This window comes from Octopus sinensis, linkage group LG17, assembly GCF_006345805.1.
Source record: "Octopus sinensis linkage group LG17, ASM634580v1, whole genome shotgun sequence".
NCBI classification, from domain to species: domain Eukaryota; kingdom Metazoa; phylum Mollusca; class Cephalopoda; order Octopoda; family Octopodidae; genus Octopus; species Octopus sinensis.
The window spans coordinates 18976316-18988815 of record NC_043013.1 but is presented as its reverse complement, the minus strand read 5'-3'; the positions used below and the strand labels follow the sequence as shown (position 1 = coordinate 18988815).

Below are 12500 nucleotides of genomic sequence, written 5' to 3'. Positions count from 1 at the left end.
CTCTTTGTCAGTGATAAATGCGGCAAAGATATAAATGAAATACTTACTTATACCCATGGAAGAAGCAAACACTAAGTCATGAGCACAATTAAGTACCCCAAATATGTCCAGCATATTTTCCCTCGTTTATAAGTTGTTTATAAATTTAACCTTTAAAGGTATTTTTTAATATGCTGGCCATTGATAAAATTTTTTTCGAAAAATTTTATCCTATAATATATTATATATATATATATATACATATATACATACATACATGTACATATATATACACACACACATATATATAGATACATATATACAAGTATATGTGTGTGTGTTTTTCTGTTCAAAGTATACTTCTGGCTCATTCTTATTATCTGTAGGGTAAAACGTGGGAATAAAACCGCAGTTAAGACCCGTGTGCGTTCTAAAAGAGACTGAATGCCTGTTTTCTGTTGCGACATTTCACGTTTCCTTGTGATACGATATTGCACAACACGGAAGCATATGAACGTTAACAATCCATATACTATTTTTGTTAGTTCTATTCCAAAGACAATCGACTTAATTGTTAAACACCTTGAACACATAAACACTCTTTAGTACTGGAACATGACTGAATAAAATAAATATGTGACAGGGCAGTAAAAAAGGCAGTTTTGCATTGGAGTCCTCATTATTGCTCTGGTTTTTCCCCTGTGAATTATAAACGGAACGGTCGTTATATGAACGATTTGTCCCGACTTGGCGTTTGACACCTCTCAATTGCAATATAATTTGCTGCACACACATACACTCGCACATGGACATGGAAAATTCTCTGTCAAATGAATCGGAGCTAGCGTCAGTTATTGTATATATTGCCGATGAAGTTTTAGTAGATTAACACAAGGTCGATGATTATTCCTCTGGACATGTTATCTACTTGTTCTTTCTTTATAAAGAAGATACATACCATTACATTGCTTCCGGTTTTAGTACGATGATAGCGTTGTAATATAAGGGAGATTTGCTCATCATTTCTAGTAGGTCAAATGGCCTCGCAGTACTTAATCTATTGCAGTAAATCTTGGAAGTGAATCATTTCTTACTACCAATGCTAAGATAAAGTTTTATGATTACGGTGAAGAGTGAGCCTTATACATAATACTTCTATTTTTCTGTACAACAGGGAAATTTTTATTATCGTTGAAGTAAATCTACAAACATATTTCGTTGGAGAAAACTACGCTGTACCATCGCCAATTGTTACTGTCGTAGTACTTTCCCCACTCAAGTGGAAAAAACGCCGCCTGTTTTTGAGTTCGATGTGGCTGACAAGAAGCTTCAATCAACGTTTCTAAATTAGAGGGTCGATCCACAGAATCAAATAATAAGTAATATATGTATACACACACACACACACACACACATATATAAATAGATATATATATATATATATATATATATAGTTCCTTACTTTTCCTGATGAGAAGGCGGCATAATGCACCCCTTATTCCTTCGAAATTAGGAATATGCATCCTTCGAAACACATGTCGAAAATAAAATAAAGGAATTTTGTTAATTCGTCGTTCAACTCCATTCTTTCATTTATTTGTATATATAATATATATATATATATATATATACGTATATATATAAATGGTGAGAGAGAGAGAGCGAGAGAATGAGAGGGAGAAGCAGCAGAGAGTAGACAGAGAGTAGAGAGAAAGAGAGAGAGAGAGAGAGAGAGAGAGAGAGAGAGAGAGAGAGAGAGGACGTGGAGGGTGGGAAATAGGTATTTTCGATACTAAATTACGCAAATTCTTATCCGTACGGACGAAATGAAATAGTGTATTGTACTTTTAAGTTAGTCAACATTTGAATCGTCCACTTGAGTGTTTAAAGTAGTCACAGATAAATTAGACACAGTTCAAGTGATTTATACCAAATGAACTAATATTTCACAAGTGCGGCTCACACAAAAACTCTTTCATAATCAACGATAGTAAGTTAACGAGAAAATCTATTCATTCATTCAACCTAATTGCTAATAAAATGTCATTTTTTTTTAACCATTTGCCTTTAAATCCCTCTACAGCTAACTATGATTTATCTTTGGATAAACATACATAGGTGTATATGCATAAATATATACATACAAACATGCATAATGTATACATATATACATAATACATACTATGTACTTGCGTGTATACATACATACATAAATACATGCATACATACATACATACATACATATATTACATGCATACATACATACACACATACATACATACATACATACATACATACATACATACATACCTACATACATACATAATACATACATACATACATATATACATATATACGTGGTATTGTTCTATGAGTCAAGGAACAAAAGTTAAGCACTGTCATACACGTCAGCCGTGAAATAGATAAATTAATAGTAATAATGTTTAAAGTAGGGAACTTAGGCAGATCTTCTATTCATGTTACCGCACCTAATTACGTGGGTGTCTGTACAGGGCTGTGTGACTACAGATCTACACAAAGTGCTTGGACCGATGTGATTTTCCACGAGAGAACGAATTAAACTAATATACATCCACCATATCCAATCCACAAGGGACATTAGTAAAGATATGTCTCCTGGAAAGAGCTTATATACTATATATGGAACATGCACATACACACATGCACATACACGTTGTTACTTTAATAACACAGGCAAAGTTATTCTACAGACGCATGTACAGCATTGCATAAGTGTTATTACATCCTCTCAGCAGCGATAGTGACCTCAATGTGTAATGACTCCTGTCGGATAAGTGTCACGTGTTTAGTTGGTCCCATCAGACTACATCTGGCTTAAGTTTCCGTTCAAGGTCTCCCTTCCATAATCGACGAAATACCTATTTCTTTACAACCCACAAGGGACTAAACAGAGATGGGACAAAGAAGGACAGATAAACGGATTAAGTCGATTACATCGACCCCAGTGCGTAACTTGTACTTATTTAATCGACCCCGGAAGGATGAAAGGCAAAGATGACCTCGGCAGAATTTGAACTCAGAACGTAACGGCAAGCGAAATACCTATTTCTTTACTTCCCACAAGGGGCTAAACACAGAGAGGACAAACAAGGAGAGACAAACGGATTAAGTCGATTTTATCGACCCCGGCGAAACTGGTACTTATTTAATCGACCCCGAAAGAATGAAAGGCAAAGTCGACCTCAGCGGAATTTGAACTCAGAACGTAACGGCAGACGAAATACAACTACGCATTTCGCCGGGTGTGCTAACGTTTCTGCCAGCTCACTGCCTCAGCAATAACAATTTTCATACTTTGGCACAAAGCCGGCGGTTTTTGAGGGGAAGGAAAAACATAGATTACAATTCTGGACTTGTACTTATTTCATGGAAAGGATAAAAGGCATAGTTGATCTCGGAGGAATTTGAACTCAGAACGTAAAGACGGACGAAAAGCTACTAAACATTTATTCCGGCACGTCAACTATTCTGCCGCCTCCTCACCTTAACAATAATAATAATAATAACAATAATAATGATCATTTCTACTATAGGCAGAATGCCCGAAATTTGGGGTTGGAGAAAGTCAGTTACATCGACCTCAGTACTCGGCTGATACTTCTTTTAACGATTCTGAAAGCACGAAAGGCAAAGTCGACTTCGGCATAATTTGAACTCAGACAGTAAAGACGGACGAACGGCAGCTAAGCCTTTTGCCCTCCGTGATTAATAGTAATAATAGTAATTATAATAATGATGGCAATAATGGATTATGAACACGAATACAAACACACACACAGACACACACACACACACACACACATACACACACACACACCACACACACACACACACACATACACAAACACACACACACACATATATATTTATATGCTTTCGGCGCCTTTATTAGACCATTTTCCTTAGTCATAACGCGGTGATCACCATAAGCTTTAACCTTACATAAAAAATACCAGTATCATTATTTAGAGGATATATATGTGTGTGTGTGTGTGTGTGGTGTGTGTGTGTGCGTATACGCACACACATACATACACCACACTCTCTTACACACACTCTCTCTCTCACACACATACACACACAGACACGCACACGCAAACGCACGTACTGTCACCAGTCTACACATTCACACATACCCGCACACAGACTTACAGAAGGAAAGAGCAGTCTTATTCGCAACTAACAAATGACAAATATTTTTCCCCATCGACAAGCATGTGGCCCAGTTGTGAGTGAATGGGTGAATGTGCGTGTGAGTTAATAAGTGAGTGAGTGAGTGAGTGAGTGAGCGAGTGAGTGAGCGAGTGAGTGAGTGAGTGAGTGAGTGAGTGAGTGAGCGAGTGAGTGAGTGAGTGAGTGAGTGAGTGAGTGAGTGAGCGAGTGAGTGAGAGAGTGAGTGAGTGAGTTAATGAGTGAGTGAGTGAGTGAGTGAGTGAGTGAGTGAGTGAGTGAGTGAGCGAGTGAGTGAGCGAGTGAGTGAGTGAGTTAATGAGTGAGTGAGTGAGTGAGTGAGTGAGTGAGTTAATGAGGGAGTGAGTGAGTGAGTGGGTGAGTGAGTGAGTGAGTTAATGAGCGAGTGAGTGAGTGAGTGAGTGAGTGATATATAAGATATATAAGTTACATAATGACGTTTGAGTTTTGAACCTTGTTCGATCAAACTTAGACTAATGGGCCTCATAATGATTATGATAACAATCAAAGATAACAGTGACAAAACAATTATATGGAAGATAAACATTATGGCGGAGTGCACAATAAGTAATATTTACTACGCTTTTGCCTTTGAGAAAATTATATTTTACAAATGTTCACTGCCGTACAAAAACTAAACCAAATGATCGTCTCTGAATGCATTAAAATGACTTTAGCATGTTCAGAACAATATTTCAGAAAATTATCTCCGTTCTCATTGAGAACAATTTATGCGGGGCAAAATGAGTAAGAGGAACTAATGTAAATTTCTTTCGTTCATTCTTCAGAATTACATCGATATTAATTTTCAGATATCAAAAAGATGAGAAATGAAACAAATATTTTAAATATCTGGGGCAAATAAAGGATCATGGAAAAATTCCTCATTATATAAAATGAACGAAACTCGACTAAATCTAATAACTTCATTTAAAATATTTTCTATAGCTTCTTTGCGAACTGCTGCAGAGTCTTCCTTACTGAAAAACGTATTACGCACCATACAGTTAAAGTAGAATATATCTAAATTAATCATTACTCATTTTATCCCACTTTAGACATCATTTGATCATTGAAAATTATCAAATTAATCATTAGCGTGGGAAAATATTGATTCTGAATCTAATAGAGAAAAGAACTTTGTTAAACGGCATACGTTATTCAGATATTCCATAGGCAACCTCAATTACAATCATGTCAAATTTGAGGAAAATATTCTTGAAAACTAGCACCAGTCATCTGATTGCTTCAAACTCTCTTCCACTTCAACTTTCACCCTTTAAGATGATGCAATTGTACGAAATGATGCACTTTTGCAATGTAATGGTTTCAAACAGGTAGACGGGGAAAAAAAAAATCAAAATTACTCATTTTACCCAACTTATCCATTTTGCCGCGTCCGCAAAGAAATCTATGCACGACCTAATCGTAAATTGGCCCAGTGTTTCTCCTAACTCTCTCATACATAATTCCTCCGTCGTTGTCGACGGTAAGCAAGGACATACATGAGAGAAGAAGACAGACCACAATATCAGGCTATAGTCTATCGGTCCGAAGCGTGCTCTGAAGGCTCTGCCGCAGGTCGAGCACGAGTGGAACTAAAGGCGAAAAGTTGGCTCTGGACTTTCGCAGTTCGCGTTTTCTTTTTTTGCCTTGGCAATCTTTCTCTGGACGTAGCAGATGGTACCGCTATTGGTGTAGTTTCGCCAGACAGAGCGATCTTATGGTTGCGTTTCCCAAGTATCGGGGTTTATTTTAAAGAACTTCAGTAAGGCTTTGTGTGTATCCTTGAAGCGCTTTTTGTCCACTTAAATACGCTCGCCTTCCGCCAGTTCGCAGTAAAACATTCTCTTAGGGGTCGAACGACAGGCTTTTGACCAAAATGACCTGCCCATCTAATTTGGGCTCTCCTCAGCAAAGTGTAAATCCTTGGCAGATCAGCCCGAGAGAGGACCGCTATATCTGGGACCTTGTCTTGCAAAGCGATTTTTTAATGCCTTTCTCTCATATATACATATACAAAGATAGGCAGGTAAACAGACAGATAGATAGACAAACAGACAGATAGACAAACAGATAGATAGCTAGCTAGCTAGATACATAGAGAGAGAGAGAGAGAGAGAGAGAGAGTGAGACAGAAGGTAATAGATAGATATATAGAAAGAGAGAGAGAGAGATTAGGTGATTATATACTGCTTAATCCACAATTCTTCGCTTCGACTATTTATCTAGGAGTGATTATCGATAGAAGTTGCATACTGATAATTAGGGTGTGATAGGTGTAGTTGTAATAGTAATGGCGAAGGCTACGATGGTGGAGGCGGCGGTGGTCGTCGTGGTGTTCGTGGAGGGATGGTGTTGTTAATGGAGGACGTAGGAGCGTCACTATGACACACTGTGAGAAAAAAATGAATCTTATTTGAACCACAAGGGCCAAACAAAGAGGTTACAACACAGAAAGGAATTCGAGGTCAAGGCATCGGATGTTATTACACAAAAATGCAGTTAAAAATTTATGACACTATAAATCGAATGAAGGGACCGACAAAATCACAATAAAATGGAGTGGAGGAACTGTTCCGACTCCGCCAGACACGTTCCACCACTGAGCCTTTGTTTAACTTTTCATGGATAGGACTCAAGTAGGGCCATTCATTCCCAACATGCGAACCACTTGCATCCATCTTTTACCAAACCTGTCCGATGACAGACACGTCTTTTATAGCCTTATCTTCCTTCTACGAAGGAAGACAAAAAAAGTTAGTCTGGCCTTGGCCAGAAATGAAAGTGCCTGTCACCAATCTTTTCATCCATGACACTGTGAGAAGAAAATATCGGAAGACTATCCCCAGAAACGTTTAATGTAACCGGTTGCCTAAAAAATTTCCCACGTTTCCTTCCTTGTTGAAAATGCCACCTTTGTAGATGTGCCAGCTATTTAAAATACAACAGATCGGAAATGCCCATTGTGTTGGAAGGTGTAATATGGGTGGAGCTGTTTTACTGCATGAAAATTTATTATTTTTATTATTGTTATTAATAGAATACAACGAAGCCTTTAATTGCAAACTGCTTTTACGAATATATATTTTTAAAAATTGGCATTTATCTGAAATCTAAAAGATACATCAGATGTGAAATATTGCTAACACAGAAAGCACTTTGAGCGGTAGTTAGCTCGCCAACCATTTTCACAATAAATAAAATAGTACATTAATAAAGAGGAAGTACAGTACCGTGAAAGTACATTGATAATGAGGATTCGGATGCACACCATTACCACATTGATTAAGACGTACTTAAATAGTGACAGGTAATTAGTATATACATCATTACTTTAAATTTTAAGAAGTACAATTATTAACAGCAGAGAATTATGATGCGGCGAGCTGGCAGCGACGTTAGCATGATTCAAATTCTGCCGAGGTAGACTTACCCTTTTTGGGGTTTCGTAAAATACTTGGGCCCCGATTTCGGGAGACGGGCTATGTAGGTTATATCGACCCCAGTGCTCATCTGGGACTTATTTCATCGCCCCATCCCCGAGAGGAATTTTAACTGAGAACTTAAAGACAGACGAAATGCTGCTACGTAATATTTTACTCAGTGTACTAAAATATTCTCCTATCACTCTGCTTTAATCAAATTCATTCATCACTCAACCAGTACAATGCACAGAACTGAACACATTAACAACACGTTTTCCGTTAAATCATTTCCCGTTTCAGTTTACATTTCATTGACATTGATTCAGCTAATAGTTATTTCTTTACATATTTCCTTAACATTTTCTTATTTCAGATAAAAGAGCAAATCAGCCCTAACGTCGAGAGTACAATAATTTTATAAACTCTATTTATAACAGCTTCAAATAAATCTAAAAAAATATATCATACATATAACTTATTTTTCAAAGAAATTGACAAAGAAATTGCCATTATGGTAAGTCTCGTTGAATTTGATCATCTTTTTCACTTTTCCTTCTCTTTTCTCTTAAAGTTTCATTGGATTATTGTTATTTTTTAACATTTTAAGCATATTTATTATTGTTGTTGTTGTTGTTGTTGTTGTTGTTGTTGTTGTTGTTGCTGTTGTCGTTGTGGTTGGTGTTATTATTATTATTATTATTATTATTGAGTGAGAGAGCAGTGCATGCCATCAAAGTGACATTGTGGTAAGATATACGAAGCCAGTGTACCCATCATGACTACCCGCCTGATAAGGGTACACCACGCACATGCATCACAGTAAGGTGTGTAACATGGTGATCTCATATCAAGATAAACAGCGCATGAACTTGCAGGTGGGGCCCATTTAGAACTATATTCAAGTCGAGTAGCCCATCTCTTTCAAAAGGTCCCCGAATAAGGATGTTTGAGAGTGTTGATCGAAACACCCATGTTTCCAAAGGTGAATTATCCAAACCCTAAAGAATTGTTCTTTAGGGTTTGGCTATGATGCTCCTCCACTATTTCTGCTCGGGATCAGAGAGGCACATATCGTCAGTCACCAAGGGACATGCTCCGCATGTTAAGGTCAAGTAACTGACGAGCAAGTCTGTGGTATTGAGCAGAATATTTGCTATATCCCATCTTTTATATCTAGGCAAAAACAATGTACATGATAACACTTCCAATTGGTTAAGATCAAAAGCCATGCGAACCACTGCCTGGTACTGCACCAGGGCATTTTATAATAATAATAATAATAATAATAATAATAATTATTATTATTATTATTATTATTATATTATTATTATTATTATTATTCTATGTTTGACATTTGGTTTACATTTGTACAAGTTGGCTCCAAGTCTCACCCAGAGACCTCAAGAGACAACAGGTTAGAAGTTCTGTGCCATATATTTGTGGGGGTTTTTTGGGGTTTTTTTTTGGTGTTGTACTAGTGAATGTCTAATGCATAAAAATAAAAAATAAACAAAAAAAAGTTTGTTTTTAACCTTGGGATTACATAGAGAGTATTTTGCGTAGGATATGAGCAGTTCCCATGAGCACTATCTTTTGAATTTCTGCCATTTTGGGGTTTCCTGGTATCTGAGTTAGGTAGCAATCAGTCCCTTTCGCTATCATTCCCAGGGCACCTATGACAACAGGTATTGTTTTAGTCTTCAGCTTCCACATTTTGCTGATTTCTATTTCAAGATCTTTATATTTGCTCAGTTTTTGGTAGGTCTTGACAGATACGTTTATATCGATTGGGACAGTCATATCAATGAGGAGGCATGTTCTTTGTCTGAAGTCTTTCAATATGATATCTGGCCTATTTGTATCTATCTTCCTGTCAGTTTGAATGGTGAAGTTCCAGAGGAGTGAGATGTGGTCATTTTCTTTATTATTATTATTATTATTATTATTATTATTATTATTATTATTATTATTATTATTATTATATTATTATTATTATTATTATTCAGGCGGCGTACTGGCCGAATTGTTAGCACGCAGGGCGAAATGCTTAGCGGTATTTCGTCTGCCGTTACGTTCTGAGTTCAAATTCCGCCGAGGTTGCCTTTGCCTTTCATCCTCCTAGAGTCGATAAAATTAAGTACCAGTTGCGTACTGGGGTCGATCTTATCAACTGGCCGCGTTCTCAAAAATCTCGAACCTTGTGCCTAGAGTAGAAAAAAATATTGGTTTCTTACGCTCACCACACCAATTACATTTGTTGGGTTTCTTTTTATAGTATTTTCTTGAGTAGGATAGCACTGGCCTAACTACTAGATAAAATAAGTTAGGTCTTATTTGTCCTGTCAGGGCTGGCCTGATCTTAAATCCCTAAACATATAGCAGTAATAAATTCACAGATGTGATTATCCCTTCCTGATATCAATGATATTCCTTCAAATTGAGACTATATAAATGCTGCTCAGGTCATCCAAACCTGATTACACAGATGTGTATAAAATTTCAAAATCTGTTCGTATATTTTGATATTCTTATATTCTGATATTCCATTTTAATCCGACATGAACAGAGTAATAGTCTTTTTAAATGCACAGCAAGTTTCAACTTGTCTGCTTGCTCCCTTTTTTTTTTGTCTCCGTTTCTTTTTTTATCGTCAGTTGTATCTCCGTGTGTCTATATGTGTGTGTGTGTAAACGTATGTCTATGCAACTATGTGTGCATGTGACATTGTCTATATGTATGTGTGTGTGTCTGTGTGGTATGCACACGTTCCAGGCTAAGCATTTATGTTCATAAATATCTACATACATTTGTGTGTGTGTGTGCGCGCTCGCGTGTGTGTGCATGTCTGTATATTTGTATGTATATGTATACTTACACGTATAAGTATGTGTATTTGTATACGTGGGTGTGTTTAACGTTTAATTAAGTGTCTATATATGTTTGTAATTAATATCTCCTCTAAATAATATAATGTATTTCTTTCTTTTCAGCATTCCAAAGCACTCTACATTACAAGTCTTTTGCTATTTATTTTTTGTAAGTAATTTATCAAATTTAAATCATTGATCAAAATTGTAATAATAATAAGGTCCAAATTTTGGAGGGGGTAGTAAAGTTTATTTATTTATTTATTATTTATACACCCTTTTCAAGCCTAGCCAGGCTCATGGGCCCGGTTTCCCGGATTCTATGGCGTATGTGTTCCCCCCAGCTGGACGGGACGCCAGTGCATCGCAGCGTTACCCAAGAAACATGGAGAAAGAGTGAGAGAAAGTTGGGGCAAAAGAGTACAACAGGGGTCGCCACCACCCCCTGTTGGAGCCTCGTGGAGTTTTAGGTGTTTTCGCTCAATAAAAATACACAACGTCCGGTCTGGGAATCGCAACCTTGATCCTCCGACCGCGAGTCCGCTGCCTTAAGAGCTGGGCCATTGCGCCTCCACAAAGCAAAGTTGATTATTCGGCAGAATTTGAACTCAGAACGTAAAGATGAAAGAAATGCCGCTAAGCATTTTGCCCGGCGCGGTAACGATTTCTACCTGAAATTTGGTGGTGGGGGAGGAGACTAGTCGACTGCATCGACCCTAGTGTTTCACTGGCACGTTCTTCATCGTGCCGTAAAGGATAAAAGGCAAAGTCGACCTCGGCGGAATTTGAACTCAGAACATAATGCATGAAATGCAGCTTATCATTTTGCCCGGCGTGCTAACGAATCTGCAAGCTTCCTAACTTAATAATTATTATTATTTTAAATCTTTTGCCACAAGGGCAGCTTGGAGGGGTGGGGTTGAGTCGAATACATTGACGCCAGTATTCAACTGGCATTTGTTTTATCGATCTCGAGAGGATGAAAGACCAAGTCCACCTTGGCATGAGACAAAATACTGCTAATCATTTCGTCCAACGTGCTAACTTCTCTGCCAATTTGCTGCCTTAAGAACAATAATAATAATCCTTTCTATCATAGGCATAGGACCTTAAATTTGGTTGAGGGGGATAGGCAATTACATCGACCCCAGTACTCAACTGGTACTTAATTTCTCGACCCTGAAAAGATGAAAGGTAAAGTCGACTTCGATGGAATTTGAACGCAAAACGTAGCGACAGACGAAATACCTATTTCTTTATTACCCACAAGGGGCTAAACATAGAGGAGACAAACTAGGACAGACATAGGTATTAAGTCGATTACATCAACCCCAGTGCGTAACTGGTACTTATTTATCGACCTCGAAAGGATGGAAGGCAAAGTCGACCTCGGCGGCATTTGGACGTAATACCGGGCAAAATAATGCTAAGCATTTTGTCAGCGCGCTGACGATTCTGCCAGCTGGCTGCCGTGATAACAATAATAATAATAATAACAACAACAACAACAGTTTCTAACATAGGCACAAGGCCAGAAATCTGGTGACGGGAACAGTATAATGAGAGCGGCTTTAGTACTTGAATAGTAGTTTCTTTTTGTGTCCTTAAAAAGACGAAAGCTGAAAGAAGCCTCAGTTTGACTTGAACACAGAACTTTAAGGGTAGTCCAAAGTTATTTGGTCCGTATATCTAAGGCTTTTGCTTTTACATCTAACTTAAGTTACTTCATAATAATCTTCAGTAACTTTTACATTTTTTAACTGCAATTTCTGGCAGCGAAACTAGTAACAGTTGTAGAGCTTCATCACGGCTCTCTGAGATCTAATCGCCCACCAATGTTAATCTATCTTTCAAGGATAGTTAAATAAAGTGTTTTGCAGGTCAGTTTCTGTAGCTTTAAATTCTTTGTTCCTTTGGCAGACACAAGTGCACAAGATATTACCTACTCCGGAGACACGACAACAGCCATCGAGACAACCTACACAGACGTCAC

General features: G+C 37.6%; 1 protein-coding gene across 1 annotated transcript in view; it reads left to right on the top strand.

The window, feature by feature from the left end:
• The window catches only part of LOC115221006 (mucin-like protein), a 62449-nt gene that overhangs the window by 1813 nt on the left and 48136 nt on the right, over positions 1–12500 (top strand). The window contains exons 2-4 of the mRNA XM_029791224.2: positions 8014–8154; positions 10631–10676; positions 12428–12500. The exon at positions 12428–12500 is cut by the window's right edge and continues 86 nt beyond it. Of these exons, the coding sequence (XP_029647084.1) occupies positions 8152–8154; positions 10631–10676; positions 12428–12500 (122 nt within the window). The 5' untranslated portion in view covers positions 8014–8151. The remainder of the gene's footprint in view (positions 1–8013; positions 8155–10630; positions 10677–12427) is intronic.